The 22,761-nt window shown below is 37.5% G+C and overlaps 4 protein-coding genes and 1 long non-coding RNA gene across 6 annotated transcripts; 2 read left to right on the top strand and 3 right to left on the bottom strand.

Moving 5' to 3' along the window:
- Window positions 1–1,178: 1,178 nt before the first annotated feature.
- Window positions 1,179–11,547, bottom strand: LOC120274717. The gene is made up of 11 exons (XM_039281249.1): window positions 11,132–11,547; window positions 9,459–9,708; window positions 9,108–9,312; window positions 6,576–8,991; window positions 6,348–6,496; window positions 5,603–6,011; window positions 3,838–5,267; window positions 3,684–3,732; window positions 3,333–3,580; window positions 2,998–3,105; window positions 1,179–1,730 (listed from the first exon to the last, which is right to left on the bottom strand). Exons 2-11 carry the CDS (start codon window positions 9,646–9,648, stop codon window positions 1,505–1,507), a joined length of 5,430 nt encoding a protein of 1,809 aa, XP_039137183.1. The 5' UTR covers window positions 9,649–9,708; window positions 11,132–11,547; the 3' UTR covers window positions 1,179–1,504.
- A 378-nt stretch (window positions 11,548–11,925) lies between these two features.
- LOC120274718 lies at window positions 11,926–14,180 on the top strand. Of its 2 annotated transcripts, XM_039281251.1 has the most exons (6): window positions 11,926–12,106; window positions 12,188–12,266; window positions 13,165–13,216; window positions 13,346–13,415; window positions 13,771–13,867; window positions 13,949–14,180. In XM_039281251.1, exons 1-5 carry the CDS (start codon window positions 12,017–12,019, stop codon window positions 13,855–13,857), a joined length of 378 nt encoding a protein of 125 aa, XP_039137185.1. In that variant the 5' UTR covers window positions 11,926–12,016; the 3' UTR covers window positions 13,858–13,867; window positions 13,949–14,180. The 2 variants fall into 2 exon arrangements, with proteins under 2 accessions (XP_039137185.1, XP_039137184.1); XM_039281250.1 differs by having other exon boundaries at window positions 11,927–12,106; window positions 13,771–14,180.
- Window positions 14,181–15,145: 965 nt separating this feature from the next.
- Window positions 15,146–16,697, top strand: LOC120274803 (putative pentatricopeptide repeat-containing protein At1g26500). Its single transcript, XM_039281341.1, is given in 2 exon segments — window positions 15,146–15,941; window positions 15,943–16,697. Coding segments are annotated over 2 exon segments (1,467 nt in total). The 5' UTR covers window positions 15,146–15,191; the 3' UTR covers window positions 16,660–16,697.
- A 37-nt stretch (window positions 16,698–16,734) lies between these two features.
- LOC120274805 (COBW domain-containing protein 1) lies at window positions 16,735–20,371 on the bottom strand. The gene is given in 10 exon segments (XM_039281342.1): window positions 16,735–16,934; window positions 17,026–17,107; window positions 17,902–18,012; window positions 18,293–18,412; window positions 18,495–18,605; window positions 18,607–18,681; window positions 18,883–18,972; window positions 19,084–19,198; window positions 19,512–19,729; window positions 20,150–20,371. Coding segments are annotated over 10 exon segments (1,155 nt in total). The 5' UTR covers window positions 20,321–20,371; the 3' UTR covers window positions 16,735–16,872.
- A 1,696-nt stretch (window positions 20,372–22,067) lies between these two features.
- On the bottom strand, window positions 22,068–22,747 carry LOC120274961. Its single transcript, XR_005541007.1, has 3 exons — window positions 22,556–22,747; window positions 22,200–22,338; window positions 22,068–22,108 (listed from the first exon to the last, which is right to left on the bottom strand). It is a non-coding gene; the product is annotated as an uncharacterized LOC120274961 (long non-coding RNA).
- Window positions 22,748–22,761: the final 14 nt, after the last annotated feature.

Below are 22,761 nucleotides of genomic sequence, written 5' to 3'. Positions count from 1 at the left end.
AAATTATGGTTTTAATTTCCATTTTAAATTTATTTATGTATATAAGCATATGAAATGCTAATTATCAACATTTACTTTAAGCACTCAATAGTTAAACACAATCATACTTGGAATCCATTTTAATTTTTCAGACCAAGTTAAGCAAACCGCCTAAAATCCATATTAATTATTTAAAAATCACAATAATTGCATAAAACCAATTCCTTATATAACAATAACCCCCACAAAAAGTTGGTGTTGGTGTAAATAAAATTATACATAAACAAACTTCAATATTTTTTGAACAACATATAAAAAAAAAATCTAAAATAAAATGGTCATTTACCCTTACTTTTGTTTTTAATTACATTCAATAACTCAACTTCAACCATTGAAATATACAACCCAAAATTAAATCAATATATTATTTAACTTTTCACTCAACCTCAAGTGTTCCAAAATTAATTCAAATATATTATTTAACTAATTTCAAGGGGTACATAAAGCAAATGCCCTTAATTTTATAGGTATTAAGTTGAGCCGAGCCGACAAGCTCCGTTAGTTGGCTATCTCATAAACGACGTCAAAAAGGTCCGTTTAGTTAAATAGAAAACGTTCTCTTTTGAGAACTTTTAGTGTTTTAAGTTTTCCAGCACCGTGGTCCAATCAGAGCCCCAATTGGACCTAAAAAGACACCAACATCTCCGCAATTCCAGCCATAAATCTCTTTCACACTATCTTTCTCTCTCTATCTCTTTCTTTTCAAGTTCTTATTAATAACAATGTTGTTGTTGTTGTTGTTGCTGCTGCTACTACTACTACTACCTTTTGTTTTGTCTCATCAACCAATGATGTAAAGAAAGAGTCCAAAAGACAAAGATCCTTCTGACCATCACTTTCCATGTAATGTTTCTTTTGTTGGACGTACAAGTGAATCTTAAACAAGTATGTAATTGGCGGCAGACATGATGGGGGGATCATATCTATCTTTGTCTGAAAGCTTCAGTGGTCACACACACACAAACACACCAAATGATACTTTTTATAACTGTTTTTATTTGAATGCGTGTGGTTGTCTGGATTTATAATTTTATTTTATTTTCCTGGTCACAGTTGCATGTTTGAATTCACACTTGAGAGAGAGAGAGAGGAGAAGATAGGAACAAATAATTCCATGTTGTTTGTTGTTGTCATCATAATAGAAAACTACAAGAAGGTGATGTATTTCTGACAATAATATAAGACAGATCACTGGTACTTTAATGTGGGAAAACATTGTTGACCCTGGATCTCCTTTTTCGATTTTTCATGAATATACAAAAAAAGGGTGTACTAACAGATTGAGCAACGGCCGGGAATGAGGTTCGCATCGGCTTCTTTATGTTAAAGTGATGACTTTCAGCTAATTTTGCGCCCGGGATTTTCAGCTTCTTTATATGAGAGAGAGTGGATGCGCACGACAGGCATGGGGTACAGGCGGCCGATGCTTGTGAATAGGGCAAAAATATCGAAGGGATATGGAGATCTAGAGCGAGAAACAAGGTGTCCCTTCAGGAAGATTCCCGGTCACGGGGAGAGCGGTAACGTATCTCTGGAGGAATATTCTGCGAGGGGCACCTTCAGAGGTTGAGCTCTCGACGCCCTCTGCTTGACTCCGGCCATGGAACTTGCCTAGCCGGTTGATAATGGAGAACCTTTCCAACTCCTGGCATTCTACTCTTACATCTAGTAGCGACATGCGCTTGTCCAATCTGAGACGGTAGATAAAACAGAATCAGTAAAACCGAAATGGAAATCCCAAACACAGCCTGCTTCAAATTATTGAAGCCATATACCTCAAGCAGTAATGGTCATAAAGTTCAAAAGATGGACACCAAAGACCATGTAAAGAATGTAAAACAATTGAATTTGTAAAGAAAACCAAGAAATGACATAATACTAAGAAGTTATCAGAAAAAAAAAGTAATAGAATTGGATGCATGACATAAGCAACCTGGACAATTCAAGGGAACAAGAAGCACCTTGCCAAAACTTTAATCCACTTTCCCACACTCCTAAAGGCTATTAGCAATGGAAGAGGTTCCCTTTGTGGATTATTAGATAAACAGTTGAAAAGATGTTTTGAGATATATGCGCTTTGTGAAACATCACCAAGCTTGGGGGCTGGTCCTATTTCAGCTTAAGACATTCTACCTCAGGAATAAATAAGGAGTCAAAAAAGATTCCCACCCCACAACCTATTAAGCGCCTCAAAAAAGTGCACGTTTGCCTTACTCAGAAGTAACGGGAATCAACATATATACTTCAATCTCATGGCTCACATCATATCCACAACCCTGAATGTCCTCTCAAATACAAAGCATGACCATGAGCTTGGAATATAATAATATTGACCTCAATGTGCACAAGTCATGAAGCAATGAAAACAAGCAACGTCTCTTCAAAAAATGCAGAAATATGTTTGTTTATATAACTTTCTAGATTCCAATTCCTTCCAGAACATCAATATATACTAATTCTTTTAACCATTTGCAAACCTTAGCTATCAACACCACCAAATTTGCTCCAAACCCATGGGACCAGAAAGAGCAACAGAAGCAACATGCAGATATGGTCAGTCAATGATTTATTGGTTGATGAGGAGAAGAGCCAGATGCTAATTAATGATTGTCCTCAGACAGGCCCAGAACATTGGCGCACTATCAAAGTACAAGGCATAATCATCAATGTAAAAGAAACAAGCACCAACCACAATATGTCTTCTGCTAGCCCTCATCAGATTTCGCAACCAGGAGGTAATTCCTAGCAAAGCAAGCTAAGGAAAGAAGTCCTTTTCGACTAGACATAAAGTTGTTACCAAAGATAACTATATTTTCAGTTGGCAAGTGTCATGAAGAAACTTAAGAGCAAAAGGAGCACTGTAACCATAATAATCTGCATCATAAACAACCTAAGAAAAGAATCACCAGGCAAGAAAAGAAAATGATGAATTTTTGGCAAACCTATGTCTGGACTTACCTTGATGAATCACTTTCTAGTTTCCTAGTTCTTCCAATGACACCTTCCATAAATTTTAAGATGATATGCTTGCTGCTTTCTTCAGATGTTTTGATACTCTCAGAGTTCCTGCAAATCAGAAGGCTATTTTATTAAAGCCAAATTTGATGGTCCATCAACAGTGAATGGTTGCAAAAAAAATATAAATACATATCAAAGTCCATTAAAAATGCGGGAGTTTTAGTGAAGTAATAAATACTTGAGCTGTGATTTCAGAGTCAAATGCAAATGAATCAGTCACCTAGGGGGGTAAATATTTATTGCTTTACTGTGATCAAGATGGCATTAATACTCACATATTTCCACTGTGGATGTCCACACTAGAACTGCTTCCTGAAGAAAAAGTTGAATTACATGCATCGCTAAGTGCTGATCTAGCAACAAAGTAGGTCAGATTTTCATAACATGAACTCGGTTCTGCAGTAAGTATTGTCGTTGGTACGGAAGGAAAGATTAGCTGCATTAGCTGGGTAGTCAATATTATCCTCCTCCGTGGTTGAGGAATTGATGGACCATCCTCAAACAATTCAAACTCATCTTCAACCTACAATAAATATAACACCAATAAAACCCAGGGCATTACAGTGGATTAAAATTAGCGATGGCAGAACATTGAAAATGACCATCAAAGATAATCCTGAACAAACCTTCTCAATCAGTCTATTTGAAACCTGAGCCCATTCCAGCTCAGCAATGCTGGAAGAAATTCACAAAAAGGATGTAAGAGTCATTTCACTGCCCTAACTGATGCAGAATAAAATGCTGCTGAACAAGATAAACATATTGTATAAATAACCTCACCTAATACTACGCCGCCTTCGAGGTCCCTGACTGACCTCCTTGTGCCATGCAATATCTGATGTTAAAATTTTACGCTTCTTTGGCCTCAAAACTGAATCATGAACCAGAGAGACAGGTGGCACCACTTCATCAGAGTCAACTACAGAGGAAGATGTACCTTGCCCAAGACTTGTTACACTGCCTATATCATTTCTCTGATCCAGCACTGCATTGTTATCCATGCTTGCAGAAGATTTTGCAAAGAAGTGCTGCTGGTTGCCAAATTTTACAGCATTCTGCTTGTCATACAAAGCAAGGATCTGACCATTTTTATAATTTCCATATTGCTCAAACCACAAAGGGGCCATTTGGGGGCTAACAAAGGGGCGCTCACTTCCTCCCACAAAAGCTGATTGGGAACTCAAAGGAACAGAATGAGGATGAACATCATTTCTTCCAGGAGTACAGAGATCCTGAGAAGATACCTCTCTACCAACAATCTGAGAAGAGGAGCTTGGGCTTTTGTCATGATTCTCTTGTGGTGAAAAGCTTAGCATTTTCTTCTCAGATGACAATGGGCCATGTGAATTCAATCCCAATTCACCATCAGTAGGAACCCTGAAAACGGTGTTCTGTCCGTAATTAAACAACTGAGCTGCCTTCCAGCGCATCTGTGAGCTAAGAGAACTAAAATCAGCTCCTTTAATCTTTGATTCAGTGCTTTTACCTTGATCAGAATCCACACCCTTCATTGCCTGCATCTGCTGCAGCAATGAATATTGTTGTTGTTGAACATCATCTGATGCTCTTGGACCATGTCCATGGATCCCAATATCATGACTAGAAGAGGCAACCTTCTGAGAAAGTGCATGGACCTGTGAATCTTGTGCTGAATTTGGCATATGCTTTCCCCTTCTAAGGTCTAGCTGGTGCAGGCGGACCAGAGACGGAACAGAGACTGCAGGATCACCACCTGTAATATGTTTTGCAGATGGATCTTGTGCATAATGTCCGACACCTAATTCAGGAGGAGCATCCATTCTCGCAGGAGGTATTTGTGGTGTAGAATTTTCCCTAACTGGATTTCCATGAGAGATTTGTTGTGAATTAATAGAACATGTAGTAGACCCTTCAAGATCAGCGCTTCCTTTGTTATTTCGATCATCTGCTTTCTGTGGGGTCAAGAAGTTTGCATCCCTTCCACTAGTTGATGGAATCATGGACTGAAGTATATTTGGAGTAAAGTTCTGAGGTTGGACACCTGACAGACGATTAGCCGATAGGTTTTTCCAAACTTTATTCAACATTGTTGAGTAACCAGCTTGTCTAGACATGCCTGATGCAGAAGAGGCTGACTTTGCTTCCAATTGAGGAGCATGTTGGCTTGTATTTCTGTGATGTGAAAAACTTGAACCCAATGTTGGAGAATGGGTTGTATGCCTAGACTGAAACTGTGAAGCAGCAGATGGACAAATATAAGAAGATGAAGGTATCTCAAAACATGGACCTTTTCCCGCTACATTGGATATTAAGCTTTGAATAAATTGGTTTGTTAAGGTTCCATCATATAAAAAACATGGGTAGGAACTAGAAAATGAGGCCCCTTTAAACTAGTGGGTCCAACCTAGACCAAAGTATCTACAGATTTATCCATTGTTTCATGTCTAATTGTACTGAAAACATTCAAATATTAGCATTGTTAATTCAGCTGCCACTAATTCTCCAAAGAAAAAGTTAAGGGGATGGCAGATAAGGATTTAAAACACACAAGCAAGTGGGGAATTACCTTGTCTGCTTGGCCAGATAAGTTGGAATCATTATCAGAATTTTCTCTTTGAGACGTTTCGTCTGCAGGAAGTGGGGATTGAGCTTGGGCTGAAGCAGTAGTATTTGACAGTTTATGGTCATAGCCCACAGACTCTGGATCAAGTTGCTGTACATTTAAATCATGTGAGATCTGACGGGACAATGCATGGTTTGCAACTGCTTGCCTTTGGGATGGTGGTGCCAATCGTAAACCAAAACCTTGCAACGCAGAAGACTGGTTATACTGATGATGTGAAGCAGACCCATCAGAAGCAGCAGCCATGTGGGGGATCTCAGATTGCATCCTATCAGCAGAAAATTGGAATTGTGGTACAGAATTGTTCTCATTTGACTGATCTACCTTCTGGAGAAGCTCCAGCATATTTTGACTGCAAAGATCATATTGACCACATTGTAAAGAGATTTGGCAAATAAGAAAATCCATACAAAACCAAAATTTCCTCTCATCCTTGTCTCTGCTCATAGAAAAGTCATTTGAAAGACGAGCAGTGGCCTTAAGAACACAAAATAGCCCATTTACAATTTGCATGATGAGTTGTTCCACATGAAAGCCAACCATATGTCAATGTAATGAAGTATAAATTAAGAGAAATTTAACCAAAACCGTGAAGAGGTGAATCTGGAAATGTAGGGTAACAAATGAAATACTTCACAAATAAGAAGAGTGATCAGATTGATTACTACTATTCAAGTTAACAAGTAACCTTGTCTGATTTGCTCTGTTGTTCTGGGACCATTGAGCAGTTGTTCCACCAAATGAAGTAGATTTAGTGGGCTCAGCATAAGAAGCAGAGGTTCCAGATAGTGTTTCCTCCGGCCCTTTTGAAGTTCTTTGAAAATTAGTTACTTGTTCCTGTACAAAAGTAAAGCTATCAAGATGCCAAAATTAAAAGGCCATGAAGAAAAATAACAAAGGGTGAATATTATTGTACCATTCCAGTATTCATGGCATTGTTGGAAGCAACATGACTAATAAACTGTGAATGCCCAGCAAAACCTTGATTTATATTTTTCAATCCTTGATGCTGCGCCAGACTTTGACGATATATATTCCGATTTGAGCCATCAGTAAGTTCCATATTCATGCCCACGTTTCCCATGGGATGATATTGAAACTTGCGAGAACCAATAGTTTGTTGACCAGACTGTCCAATGGTATTTTGGTTGCCAACACCAAAATGATGGGCAACATTTCCAGCCACAAATTGGTTCCTCCTTTCAACACTCCTGTCACTAAGGTTACCGGAATTAGAAGGACTGGGAGAACAGCTTTCATTCAAGACAATTTTTGGGAGCTTATCACCAGTTTCACTAAATCCTCTATCAACATTTCTCATGGATGAGTCCCAAGTTTGTGGCCCACTACCTACCTGATCCTGGACTGATCCAATAGTTTCATTGCCCTTATATTTCACATAAGAATCAAGAGAAACAGGCCTCCCAAAATTGACTTGATGAATGTTGAATCCTTGTTGATTCATTCCCTCATTCCTTGCTACAGAGCTTGCACTCATAGCACCAGGAAAGCCACTTAAATATGGAGATTGAGCTCCCATTTTGGTACTTCCAATATGAGATTCCAAAGGCTCCAACTCACCAGTCAAATCAGCTTTATTTGAAACAGTCTTCCACATGCCGCTACCATGGTCCCTTTCTGCATGCATGGTTTCATTCATATCAGCTTTCTGATCATGCCATTGCCTATCACTGGGAAATGACAAAATATCACTGTTGTTAGCTGGCACAGGACCGTTCATGTGCCAGCCACCATGTTTATGATTGGGCCTGCCACTATCAACATTGGACAAGGGTGTGTTTTGATGATGAGCCCAAGCTCCCTTTGTATTTGCTGTTTTCAAATTCAATTCTGCAGCACTTGCTGCGCTCATCGCCTGCTCATAGGCATGTCCTACCCAAGCACCACCAGTAGAGCCGTCTGGTCGCATTTGTGCTTGGAAACCACCCTCCATAAATTGTTTTTGTTGGGGATCCTGATCCAAGTGCTTCTCTGCTTCTTTAGTTGAATGCTGAGATGATTCATTTGGAACATTGATGGATACTTGGTCATTATGCCCATAGTTAAATCTTCCAGAGGAAGGCTGAAAGTTCGGAGCAGTCTGACAACTAGGGCTTGCTTCTGATTCATTAAATGGAGGAAAAGGTTTTGAAATCAAAGATGCATTCTGCAAGTGGTTATCATTCCAAGCTTGTTGTTTTTCATTGTTATTCAATAAGGCAGAATGGTTCCCAATGGATGTGTCTGTCTTCTGAAAACTTAAGCCACTCCACTCTTCCTGAACTCCAGTATCACTACTAGAAGCATCTAGAGCATCAAGCATGAGAGCACTCCAGCTTCCACTCTGAACTGATGGAAAGGCACCAAAGCAATCATTATCTCCCAAAGGATTTCCATGAAGATACTCACCTGTGCTACTGTTGCCACTTCTTCCAAAAGAAGCAACCCAACTAGCATCATTATCAGTACCGAACAATAACTTCTCCTCAGTGGGATCAAGACTAGACACATGTTGTGAAGCCCCAGCCTGCACAAAAGTCTTGTCCTGTAAATTTCCTAAAAAATCAGATTGCTCCTGACCCTTTGGAATTTCTTGAACCTGAATATTACGAGACTGATGAGGGATTTGATGAAATTGTTCTGTCGCCATACCATTAATTTGATTTTGATTTGTAGCACTCACAAATAAGCCACTTCCTCGTAAGTCCTGCTTTGTAACCATTATGCCATCTTGCGTGTGTCCATGCTCTGTAAATACAGGAGGGCCTCTTTGAGAAGAATTTGTCATCACACCAGAAGAAGCATTAGGCATTCCTTGGAACTGAGAATATTGATTCAAGTGGGGTCTGGCGCTAGAAACAGGCATACCGTACAAGGACTGATCAGGCTGTTGTGAAGAAAACCCCATTGACCGCATTACTTGGCCTTGATCATTAGGTAGCATAAGCCCATTTGTAATTCCATACATGGCTGAAGAACCACTGTGTTGTGCCCAGTTGCCATCAAACATCTGAGAGCTGCTTGCTATCTTTGCATCACTTCCCACGAATTCATTTTGCCTCAGGCTATTACCCACATTGCTAATGGGTGTGCCATTGAGCAAAGCTGGCAGTTTGTCTACAGCAGCCTGCTTAGAACCAACCAGCTGGCTGCCTGAATTCTGTTGCCTTACTACCTGATTTAGTTGTTGAAATTGTTGTTGCCGCTGAAATTCTTGTAGCTGTTTATACAATAATTGCTGTTGCAACAACTGTATGTCATTCGACCCTGCCTGTTCCCTAGGCTGAGGTTGAGACATTCCAGGCTGCTGGCTCCTTGTAAGCTGCTGCTGACTGCCAACAAAGTCAAAGTCAACTATAGATTTAGCAAAACAAGATACTTCCAAAGGCCATACAGGCCTAGAACTAGATTTAAGAGTGCCAAAGGAATTTGGCCTTTTAACATTAACCTTTGCATGGTTGAAAATCTACCATCTTCTAGCAACCTTGTGTGGTCAGTACTTGACTTGAAAGTCTGAGATCCATGAGTGGACCCATTTGAGGTTGACTGTTGATTTCTAAGTTGGCTTGTGATGACTTCCTTCTTTGAACCTGAATGATTCAGATTTCCAGAGGGAAACTGTGAAGACTGAAAACTGTTTCCGCTATCAGACTCTGTCAACACAAAATTTTTCAGAGACAGAATAAAAGATCAAAGAGAAGTGTGCTTGTTGCTAACCTAGAAAAAACTTTTGGTATCCATGGAATATATAAAAGGAAGCTGAATTAATTTGAATAAGGAATTCATAAAGGAAACGCACCTGAATACCGGACAGTATGACTATTTACATTAGAACCAATACGAATCCCATTCTGACTTTGAGAGCTAAGCCAGTGATTTCTGTTTGCAAGAGACCAACTTCTGGCTACTGTTTGTGAATGAGGATGCTGAGACGAATTATTTTGCTCAAAAAAATTGTGAACCTTATCAGGAACTTCATTCCCAGGCATAAGGAGGACAAAAGCAACTGATAAGGCCAACACTTCACATTCTTGAGAGCCAGAAAGCACCTGGTCAAAGCGAATTATCCGTGTAAACTTTAGAAGGTTTACTAAGCCAGGTAAAATAAAATACTAAGGGGAAATTTTTAAACTGCAGATTTTAAGATGACAAAATATGAAGTTTGCCAAACAGAAGAAAAACTTTGGAATTGTGAATGGAGAGTCACTGCTGCTAAAAGATCCTAGCTCATGAATTCATCAGGCAGATTACCAATTATGATGAGAAAATTGAAGTAATTGAAACCAAAAATAAAATATTCAATACAGATTATCAATCCCATCACCCATAAACTTACAAGGAAAAAAAATCTTCTAGTGCAATCCCTGCCCAATTTTGGTTTAAAACTAGATTTTATCATGACAAAAATTGATACTTAAAACTAATTTGTGCCCTTTAAAACAATTAAACCATTTCAATGCAGGTGTTCATACGAAGCTAACAATGCAGTCATTTGGCAAAACATTGAATAAACTGTGAGATAATTAAAAATTCTAAGAGTCTGCATTATAAAAGTGCAAAAACTGCAAATCATACCAATAATCCAGTCCATCATTTGACATTGCCACTATTAAGTCACATATATGATACAAGAATAAGGGAATCTTGGTGAGAAGCACTATTAGGGAGTATATGATTTATCTCTACTCAACAAATATTCATCAAAAACCACAGAATGACTCAGAAGTCAGTAGCAATCAAGATATGTTATCATCAATGTGAAACGATAATAACTGCAGAACACAAAAAATTGAATTACAGTTGAAAAGATTCAAAAATGGTACTTTGGTAATTCATCTTTGTAAGAGTTTTCTTTAATGAAAGAGTGCACGCATAGTGAAAGAAGCATGGCTCTTCTAAAACATCAAAACAACAAATCTAGGAAAACTCACAAAAAAGAGACTTTTACATTGTCTAACAGGCTTTAAATTGAAGAAAAAGCCAGTGCAAAGCCAAGAGAGATTTTCAGACACATCCACAAGTATCTAGCCAACAAGCAGAGTATTTGGAATTAAAAATGATAAAAGCTTCCCCGCATTATTATACAAATTCGTGCAAATCTTCACCAGTATCCTAACTAATTTTTATTTGACGCCAATTTCTGAAACCAAACTAGCAATCCATAAGTAAGAGACGAACTAAACCCCGTTCACAAAAAATCCAAGTACTAAAATTCACATTTGAGAGAAATCAAACCCTAGCTTCGGAAACAAGGACATGCTTAAAAGGTAGAGACCGCAAACCAAGCTCTCAGTTCTCCATTTCTCACCGAAAAATCACCCAAAGCTGCAAAAAAAACTTGGCTTCCAAACCCTAAAACTGCCAACAAAAACAAACAAGCTACCATCGTGGCACACACAGACCAACACACACACACACACACACACACAAAGCAGGAAAAAAAAAGGATTCAATTTCTAAAGCCGAACTAACCTTCAAAATCAGGAAACAAAAAGAAGCGCGACCTCCCCGACTCCATCCCAACAAAATCCACAACAAATGCGTCCAAATCCAAAACAAACCACCAAATTAGGGCTCAAAAACCACCCATACCCACGCAACACCAATAACAGCAGCTCCGCTCAACGCGTCAGGAAAACCCAGCCACAACCACCACCAGAGCTACACCCCGATCCACCTCAAGGATTTCAAGACGCTGACAAAACAACAAACCCAGCAACGATGGACTCCTCCAGCAATGGCGATGGAAATCAGCACCCTCGTTCCAGAATTCGACGTCTAGGGTTAGGGTTTCGTGCCGTAACAGCCGTGAAGCTCTCGGCCTTCGACGGGGTAGTAGAGAAACAAAGATAAAGTGATCGACGATGGTGCCAAAATTTCAACGAAGAGGGGAAGACGCCTCCGGTTCGGTCCAAACCTACCGGTTCGTCATCCGAGCCTCTCAGGTTCGGACCCGAAGCTCAGCGTTTTTATTATTATTTTATACGAAGAGAAATCTCGGCCGTTGGATCTACAGATATATCTCGATGGAAAGGTTGAGTGGGACCCGCATTTTGTCGTCTTCTAGCCCTTTTTCTCGTGAGATGAGGGGGTGTATTTAAAAGGATGGTGAGCTTTAACGCGCCGACTCGGCTCATCGGCTCGGTAGTGACGCCGTTATAACGGAGTTTCTTGACGGACGTTATAGAGATTTATTTGATCTTTTGGAAAATGCAAACGGAAAATGGAAAATGAAAACAGTGGGAAAGAAAACGAATAAATAAATATCTAAACCTTTTTTTCCACAATGCCCGCGCGAGCGAGAGGAAGCTTCCTGAAAATCTAGGGTTTCACGATCTCGATCTCCGTCTGAGATTCATGGAACCCGCCGGCGAGGAGGAGCAGGATGGGGTCTCAGTTCATTCCCCTGCCCAGGCTCCGCCATCCTCTGCATCATCGCTCCCCAAGGCCTGTTCTTGATTTCCTTCTCGGCTTATTTGTTGGCTTGATTCTGTTAAACAATCTAATTTGGTGTACTTTTGTGGGCAGAATCAAGATCATTCGCAGGTTGAGCTGGAGCTGCGTGCGCTTGAAGCGCTGGAGACTTACCCTCCTGTTAGGCTGAAAGGTAATGGAGATTTGTTTCCTCATGCTTTGTGAATTGATAATGTTTGATGAAATGCCTCTCAGAGGATTAGTGAGAATGTTGGCTCAAATTGAACTTCATGGTGTTGTTTGTGCCCTAGAATTAATTATTTTTCATGCTTGTACTTCACTGTAAGACTAACTATGGCATCATCAAGGTTTCAATTACTCAACTTTTAGTTATCCTAGGTTATGAACATTAACCTAATGGGCGTGCCTAGATATAAATGTCTACTGATAAGTGTTTTTTTTTTTTGGTTCATCTAATACTTAATATTTTTGCTCTGGCTTGACATGCTATAACATTCTAAAATTAGTCTTTTATCTTTTTTTTTTCATTTGATATGGAACTTGATAGGATTTAATGCAACTTCATCTGCTTTGCTATAAGGCATAAGTCAGGTTCAAGTAGTTGCAAACATGATTTTCCTGCTTCCTGTCATGGTAGATTCTGCGATGAATTTGATTTTGTTGGGGCATTTAGATTTGATTTTTGGTTTAGTTTCTCCAAGTAGCAGTTCTGAGCTAATTAATGAAAAAAAAAAAAAAGATTTAAATTGTGACTTGTGCTCATTGTAGATCATGCCACCTAAGCACTGTATTATTTCATTGGCCTATGTTGCTAATTACCAAGTATGTGAAAATAATTACCATTTTGATTCGCATTCAGAGCTAAAATATTTGGCATGTAAGGCTCCTTTTATTTTTGGAGATCTTTCCATCTGTTTTTGTTTTGCATTTCAAATAAATATTTGTTCACTATTCTTCCGTATGTGTTGTCCATTAAAGTTAGTGTGCTTAGAAAGCGGGAAAATGCAATGATATCTAATGAATGCTGCTCTCATCTGATGATATTTTTCTTGATGGTTGTCTTACTGCAGGTGTGCACCGTCACTTTGTTCTTTATGGGTTGATGGAGAATCTACGGAGGAGGTTTGCTTAATTTGGCATGTTAATTCATTGTTGTGTAAAATGAACACACATTGTGATCTCTTGCACTGTAGGTACAAGAGATTTGTGTTGTACTTTTTTCCCTCATATTTTCATGGCATGCTTTTACAGCTGCGATAGGCACTTTTCAGCAGATGAAGTTTTGCAGCTCTTGGATCGCTTCTTTAATTTAGAAATGCTGGTAAAGTTAACATATGAATACTAATAGTTCGCATGTTAATAAAGTTACCTTACAATTGTTTGTTTTCTTTAAAGTTCTCATTCTATAAGCCTAACCAACTCTCAGAACATTGCAGTCTTGACAATGCCTCTAAACATTTTAACTAACATATAGCCATCTCAACAGCACATAATGGTTCATTATTAAGTTCAAAATTATTTCAAAATCTGTCATTCTGATATCTTTTGCCATAATTCATGCAATCTAGTATTGTGAAGATTGAATATACCAATTTCATGTTACTATGAGAATGTAGCAATTTTAAGTTAGATCGGTAATCAGAATTTGTAATGGCTCATCTTTGTTGTAAATCCAGAAACCTGATGATGAAGAGATGGATATCTTTAATCAAGAGGAAGATTTTTCCTTGCCGCAGAGCTTTTTTGTGAAGGAGGAAACATGAAATGCAGAAGGTAAAATTTTCCTCTGCACTGAATAATTTTTTGTTAGTAGCTACCTTTAAGAAAAACGATCTTAACATTGCGACATTGAAGGGATCTAATACTCACAGTCTCGAGACTCAATTTTGAAGAACCAAGTCCATAGTTTTGGTAGCTTCTTGTATCATTGTTGCAGAGCAACCACAAGTGATGCAAAAGACTTTTGTACATAGTAAGTCTGTTATTGTCATCTCAATGGATATAGAGGCCTTATGTTAGAGAACCATAACCTAACTTTACTGTTCAATGTTTGTACTTAAATTATATAATTCAGCATTATTGTCTCTTTGGTGGTGTTTGGATCAAGTATCCTATGGGAATAACTAGGATAATTATCCAAACAATCTTTTGAAAGATAGTGATAGTGATAGTGATAGTGATAGTGATAGCGATGGAATATTTATTCCAAGTATCACTTATTGCCTTGTACTAGATAAGGACCGCTTCTGCTCATCCTTTTAACTAATCCCATGTCATGGAATGTTACTGTGAATATTTAGAATTGTAATGTGGCTGGCGTGTGATTGGAATCAGCCAATTTTTTTATTGATTATTGTTCACCCTTTTAAGGAGGAAGTTATTGCTGAGGGGTCAAATGTTTTTAAGGTGGTGTTTGTATTGAATTACAAAATCATTGAAAATCTTTTGTTTATTTTAGTGGATTTAAAAAAATTAAAAAATTTTGAAATACTATAATTTATGGATTTGATGATTTTTGAATTATGTCAAATTTGTTGCTACATCAAGTATGGACATAGTTCAAAGTGCAGGATTTTAATAGTTAAATCTTTTTGGGTTTTCGCTCTCAGTTCCAATTAAGATTTTAATATTAATATAATATATAAATAAATTTTTTTGAATTAAATTAATCATATATTAATATTAATAACTAAGTTAAAGCTTGTTCAATTTACCATATATTTTTATCAATTAAACAAACCAAATGATTTTTTATTTTATAAAGTAATACATACATAGACTAATTCACCAATGTACTCCCTCATTTGTTCCGTTTTAGTGATTTTTTTATTAATTTATCTATTTTATTAGATCAAAAAGGCATTTATTGTTATTTTTACAAATTATTGAATTAGAAAAAAAAAAGGAATAAGTATTAAATACATATACAAAGAGCTATAAATAGAAACACGAAAAATAATTTTGAAAAGTAAAGTAAAATTTCCAGAGAAAAAAAAAACAATCACCCAAAATAAAATTCAAATTAATTTATTAAAAATCATCTCCCTACAAAACCCACCATTCTTTCACAAACCCCGCCAAACCAAACCCTAAAAAGATGCAAATTTTTCAAAAAACCCCCTCAATCCTTCTGAAATCTCAGACCCATACTCTATCCACCACCATCATCAACCCCGACCTCCTCCTCCTCCGTCTCACCACCGTCCTCTATCAACAACAACACGCCACCGACTCCAAGCTCCACTCCCACCTCAACTCCCTCCCCCTCCCTCTCCCCATCCCTCACGAACTCATCTTCCACCTCTGCTCTCGCTTCCCCCTCTCATGGCGTCCTCTTCACCGCTTCATTCTCTGGTCCTCCTTCTCCCACTCCCCCTCCACCTTCTCTCGCACCCTCTCCGTCTTCGGCGCCTCCAAAAACATCGACCTTCTCTGGTCCACCTTCACCTCCTCCATCCTCACCCATCCCAAACTCCTCACCTCCTCCTCCCTCCTCACCGTCCTCCACTCCCTCGCCTCCTCCCGCCAGATCTCCAAATGCGTCCGCATCTTCGACTCCATCCTCAAACCTCACTTCCCTCCTCTCCACTCCATCGACACTCTCAATCTCGTCATCGAATCCCTCTCCAATCGCAAGTTCGTGCGAGAAGCCAAAGACTTGGTCTCCAAGTTGAGACCTTCAATCCCCCCTGATGGCGATACATACGGGATCTTAATTCTAGGGTTTTGCAAGATTGGGGATCTCGTCATGGCTTCAAAGCTATGGAATCGAGCAGTGGATGAGGGTTTCGAACCTACCATTGAAGCGTACGAGGAGATCATCGTCACGCTCTTCAAGACCAACCGGGATTGATGACGCTCTCCGGATGTTCGCCACGCTGAGAGCGCGCAGGTTCGGCGACGCGCGCGCGGATTCTTATCGGATTGTGATTCAGTGGATGTGTAAACTGGGTCGTGTTAGGTATGCCCATATGGTGTTTGATGAAATGCTTAAGAGAGGACTTTGGTTGGCAATTGATAATCAAACTGTTGGTGCTCTTGTGTATGGATTAGTGGCAAGGAATAGAGTTAGAGAGGCTTATAGAGTTGTGGAAATGGTGGAGCGGCCGGATATTGGGTTGTATCATGGATTGATGAAAGGGTTGTTGAGGTTGAAGAGGGCCGGGGAGGCGACGGAGGTCTTTAGGGAGATGGTGCGGCGAGGGGTGGAGCCGATCATGCATACTTACATAATGCTTTTGCAAGGGCATTTGGGGCGGAGAGGGAGGAAGGGCAAGGATGAAATGGTGAATTTTGAGAGTGTATTTGTTGGGGGATTGGTGAAGCAAGGGAGAATGGTGGAGGTGAGTAAGTTTGTGGAGAGGGTGATGTGGGGAGGAGTGGAAGTGCCTAGATTTGATTATAATAAGTTCTTGTATTGGTTTTCAAATGAAGAAGGGGTTGAGATGTTTGAAAGTGTTGGGAAGAGGATGAAGGAAGTGGGAATGGTTGATTTAGGTGATGTTTTTTTAAGGTATGGAGAGAAGATGGCTACTAGAGATAGGAGGAGGAGATTGAGAATATAGAAGTAAACAAGGTGTAGTAGTGATTACTGTGAATTTTAATCATAACACAAGGAAGTTTGCACTGGCAGTGAACAATAAGAATGAACATTTGCCAATGGATTTTGAGTTTGTGTACCAGAAAACAGCTGATCGAATGATGCTGATGTTAATTGTTGAGTTGAAATTAGTTGAAATTAATCGGCGAATATGTGAGTGAACCATGAAAGATGTTGATCATGACAGTAATGTGCAGGCTCTGAAAGTATGGGTGAGAATCTCCTCATTCAGATCTCGACCTGGAAAACAAGAAGAACAAAGGGTCACTGGTGACTCAATAACCAATTAAGATGTGATCAAAGTAGTAGAATTTCTGGGTTTGAGCTTTTCCTATAATGACAATCTTGTTTAGTTGCTTCTCTGTTTGAAGCCATTTCCGAGCAGGTAAAACCTCGTATACTTCTCGAACTGCCTGCCAAAAGCAGAAATTGTCTCTGTTTAGGGAAAAAAGAATAATTTCCAGAATTCTTACCAGTAATTTCACCATTTTCACACAAGTTACGCTATACTCTAATCTCTAGCAAAGTAGTTAAACTAACATGGAGAAAGCTATTTGCTAATTACCGGATAACCTCTATAATTACTCATATTTAGCTTGGTCTGGTCTTTGTGTTGACAGTTTACATGAAAACTTAACCAAATCCTCTAGTATCTTAGATGTCACAGAATACATCCCCATAATTGAATGCGGACAAAAAATAGTTGTGCAAACTCAGTAAGGCAAAAGCTTAAAAATTCAAAAAACTAATGCGGACAAGGAGACCAAACAAACATACAACATTTGCATAATAAACATTCACAAGACCAATAGAAGTAATCATAAATCCTGATCAAAACGCTAACTGGGACAGTTCATATATTTAGACTGTTTATTGTTGATTTATTATTACTATTATTATACTTTTAAAAGGCCATATCCAAACTTTGTTCTATTTCTCATAAAAATGAAAAAACATATATTTCCTTTGCCAAGGGAAGTTAAAATAGACATGACATCAAAGTTTATAACCTCTCAATAGAGGCCACAACCTACAAGGACATTAAGTTTGTAAAAGTAACTGTAGTTTTTAGAATGCCTATATTTTCAGCCTAGTAGTTTATGCATATAGTATATCATTGTCGAAAACCACAAGATTTAGAAATCAATGAGGATTAGAGGTAACTATAGTTATCTATCATAGTTTAGACATTTCAAAATGCTCAAACCTGCAAGGTATGAAGTTGATCAGAGTTGTGGATATTTAGAATCCCTTTACAACGATACACATCCATGTTGGTTTTCTTCTCCCAAAGAAGATCCTCAAGCCAAATGCGAACCTGTTAAAAAAAAAAATAAGAGCCGAGGCAAATCGCATACATCAGACTATAGTTTTGGCATGCACATTAATTGATGTTAGTTCAATGAAAGGTTATACATCAATTGCACCAAAAATATCTTCATGTTTGCAACATTGGTGGCATGAAGCCATTGAAGTTGAGATTAATACAACATTCAGAGATAGCAAAGAGCTCAACCTTATCCTGGTGTGAAATATGTTTCTGCTATTCTATCCAAAGTACACAAGATAAAAGTTATTAAAGATGAAGGTAAGAATACCTTAGCTAAGTCAACAGGTTCTTGTTCATAAAAGCATAATGTTCGCACACTGCGATCATGACGACTCTTGGCAGATACAGATTTCCTATCTTCCATCAGGGATTCCAAACGAGCTAGATGCTGATAGGAATGAATAGACAAAGTTTAAATATAATGTCAATTACAAAAAAGAAACAAATATGCATGAGAGAGTTCTACTAACATTAGTGTCATAAGCCTGACAATCCAATAGTTTATCTAAATCAACTTGACATCGGACAGAAGGAATGATAGTTGCCAGTGAATTCATGTTATGGACTTTCCTCCACCAAGTCTTCTATAACACCAGAGGCCACAGATCCGCAATCCTCTTGCTTAACCAAGTCAACCTTGTTCAGAATAATAACATCCTGAAGATGTGATGTAGAGCTATCAGATGTTCAACTCAACCAAAGTAATTAAAGGTATTGTATACAATAAAGAAAACAGAAAACTAGCATATCAACATCAAGGCACTCTCAATAGATTATGTATAAGAAGACTTATAATAAACAGTATTAAATACCATACGGACAAAACAGAGAAAGGAAAGGAAAGGAAAGGAGAGATACTGCAAATGCAATTTGAAGAAATGCTTCAGGAAAAGAAGTGGAATTCCGATGCTCATCAAGCTGCAACCTTAGATTTTTTGCATCAACAACCTAAATTTGAGACACGATTAGATTTTATAGATTCAGGGCACTGTCAACATGATTACACCGGAATGGCAAAGGAAGAATGAAAAATGGGTCAATATGATGAAGAAAACTCACAGTAATTATAGAGTCAAGTTTCACTGATGATTCCAGCTGATCATCCAACCAAAGAATAGAGACCAGGGGAGCAGGATCAGCCAGTCCCGTTGTCTCAAGCAAAATATGATCAAGTCTGTAAAGCAAAAAACCTAAGTCATTAATTTTATATGCAAACTATAGCCAAAAAACATAAGCTAACAATATTTTATCACATCAGTGTTGAACATTAATCCCAATCTCTACATGTTACAATCCCATTCAATTCTCGAGATTATTCTCCCTGTAAGCCCTTAAACCAAAGAAAGTCAGATAACTGAACAAATGCAATCTAATATTTTTCAAACTTGTAACACTATCAAAACCATTCTATTATGCTTTGAAATGTATACTCAAATCAAAACAGTGGATGAAATAACAATAACTAGATTTATTTGAAAATAAGAGACCTCTGTTTCCTTTGCACGAGCTGCTCCAGAGCTTGGACAAGGCTGTGCTTAACAGTGCAGCAGACACACCCATTCGCAAGTTCAACCCATTCCTCAACAAGTGCACCATTCTCTCCCTCATTGATCATTGCCCTTTCAACCCCAATCTCCTCCCCAAACTCATTCAGTATCACTGCAATCTTCTTCCCATGTTCCGCAGTCAATATGTAATTCACCAACTGAAAGTCCCCCACATTCAACCAGTCAGTAATTCAGAAATTATTCATTAGGTTTATTGAGTTCTAAGTTTATTGAGCTACAACATCACAAGCTTTTCAAAGTACAATGCATTCCTAGACCTAATCAGCTTTCATTATATCATGCTGCTTGCTTCTAAATTCCAAAATTTTCATTGAAAAATCCAAAGAAGTTCAATTCCACAAGAGGGAAAAGGAAACAAACCCTAACATTAGGGTTTCAATACTGCATGTAAACGCTAAACCACTCATTCAAACACCTACTAGAGCTTAAATTTCAACAAATTAATCAAATAAAATCTCTGGAAAACAAGACATAAACCCTCAAAAATCCCAAAATTTTATCACGAAAAGCTCTAAATTGGAAATCAAATCAAGAAATCAATGATATCGTGAGATCACCGTGGACTTGCCGGCGCCGAGGTAGCCGGTGATTACTGTAACGCCGACAGGAGTTTCAGGCGAGATTTCCGGAGGATTCTCCGACCGATCCGAGGATTCAGGGCGATGGATCTTGGATGCGTCGGCGATTTCAATGGCGAGAGGAGGGCACTCTTCGTCGTCATCGTCCATGGCGAGAGCGAGAGCGAGAGCGAGAGCGAGAACGAACTCTCAGTTTCTTTGAGATTATATTTCGTGATGATCAAATTGGGGTAATATCACAACCGTCCATAATTTTTATCATATTTATATATTTTTTTTATTACAAAATTGCTTATATAACCCTGTAAAAGTGAATAATTACTAACATACTATAGTGAAAAATCTTTATGTTTGTATACTCGATCAAAATAATTATATACTCCCTCCGTTCTTTTTTAGTTATCATGTTTTAGACCTCTTCTCTGTTCCTTTTTACTTGTCACATTAGAAATTTTATGCAATATTAAATAATTTTTTTTAAAATTTATTCTTTAATTTAATGTAATTGTACAGTTTTCAATAAATCATAATCACTCAAGTATTAAATTATATACTCCACTAGTGGAGTTTTAAATAAAGGTAATTTTGAAAAATAATAGTTTTTTTTGTATAAAATATAGGTAGCCAACTAATTTTAACCAATTTTTTTTAATCTATGTGAATTAGGTAAATGTGACAACTAAAAAAAATGGAGGGAGTATATAGGTAGGATGATAAGCACCAACTCTTAGGAATGTATGCGGGCGGAAAACCTGTCATGAGTTCTCACCCTCATTAAAACTGAAAAACGTGATCAGGAGAATCGAACTTATATTTCTCTTAAAAAAAACAAAAGAAAGACTAGGGCTATGTATTTTTTAATTTTTTTTTTTAATTTGAGCCACAATTACTTATAATCTATTTAATAAAAAAATTATTATTTACGTTAGAATAATATGGTATAATGTGGGTGATATATTTGGATGATTTGGTAGAAATATTAGTAGTAGTGCTTGTTTTGCTTGTTGGAACAATGTCATTGAGTTTTCATTACAAGAAAAAAAAAAGATAAATTTCTCTACTAACTTAGTTTTTAAAGCATTTTAAGATGTAAAGTATCTATTCTCATATGAACTTATGCGTATTTTCATTTGTATCACAATAAACTTGGCTTTCGTATTGTTAATTTCCTGCATGCTTTCTATCCTTTTTGGCATCATCTTTCAAGCATAAGATTAACTTATATCATGTAATATATGTGGATATTTTCTATAACAACCAATATTACAAATTGACTAATTTTTTTCTGATTTGATTTTGAAGCATCACAATTAAATGTTTGTACTCATTGTCAATCTTGTTTACAGGCCATAACAACTTATAATCAAGTTTTTTTGCTGTTGAAGACTGGCTTAATTATATGTTTAGTGGTTCTTTGGTAACTTTGAAAAGAACAAATTCATGATGTTTTCAGATGATTTCTGAAGGTTTTCATTTCAGCAGTTCGGGGAAGCCAATTTATGCTTGTGTCTCTCCGTTTTTCGACGGAAATAACAATTGCAGTCTGGCTGAAATTTTCGGCATTCAGATAGAATTTTTTAAGTTCAGCATGGCCTGACATTTGATTTTTTTATTTTTTATTTTTTTTTTAATGGCTTCTGAACTTACTAATCTGGAAATGAGATAGATTTCTCTTGTTTATTTCTGCTATACAGCATAACTCAAAGATCATCTGCAGTTTTTATTAATTTCTTTTGTCTATTATCGCCAACTTTCTTTCAAGAGTATTATGTATTTACAACTTGCTTTGAATCCAATTGTTATATATGAATATGCAGAAGAACAAAGTTTATTTCAGATAACTTCCATTACATTTATAACACATGTATATGTATATGTATATATATGAGTCATGATCTATAAACTTCTTTCATTTCATGGCTGAATTACAAGTAAAGTCTGCAATAAAAACAAGGATAAACAGGAGTAAGATTAAAAAAAAAAGAATAGTAATAAAAACAATGAAAATGCATGAGAAAAAGAAACATACAGCATCGAAATTAACCGATTTTCCATTCTCTGCAAGCATGTCAACAATTGTTCCAGATCGATCGATCTGAATCGCGTTCATGAGTTTTTACAGTCTCAATGAGACAAACAACTTGACCTTTTGTAACCTTATCTCCAACCTACTAATTGAATAACATATCAATATAAATAGTACTAAATGATAAATACAAATCAAACATATTATATGAATTTAATTTTACTCAAAAACTTAAGGTATTGGAGGAAAGGTTGTGACCTACATTCATATTTAAATTTATAAAGTTAACACGCAAAATATATATTAATCAAGTATGATTCAACCCGAAATCTTAAGGTATGGTCAGAGAAGACGAATACCTTAACAAAAGGCGGCTTCCCCGGTGCCGGGCTAACATAAAATTTTCCATCCATAGGACATTTGAGAGTTGCAGTAGTGTGTGGTTGTGGTAAGGTGTCTTTCTCCTTAATTAGTTGTAACTCCATTGTGTATTTTGAATCAGAACTAGAAGCACATAAAAAAAGAGATATCAAGGAACTCTATTTATAGCTTGCTTAATAAGTAT

Source organism: Dioscorea cayenensis, chromosome 13 (genome assembly GCF_009730915.1).
Source record: "Dioscorea cayenensis subsp. rotundata cultivar TDr96_F1 chromosome 13, TDr96_F1_v2_PseudoChromosome.rev07_lg8_w22 25.fasta, whole genome shotgun sequence".
Classification (NCBI taxonomy): Eukaryota; Viridiplantae; Streptophyta; class Magnoliopsida; order Dioscoreales; family Dioscoreaceae; genus Dioscorea; species Dioscorea cayenensis.
Note: the sequence above shows the minus strand (reverse complement) of the source record. Positions and strands in the feature narration are given on the sequence as shown.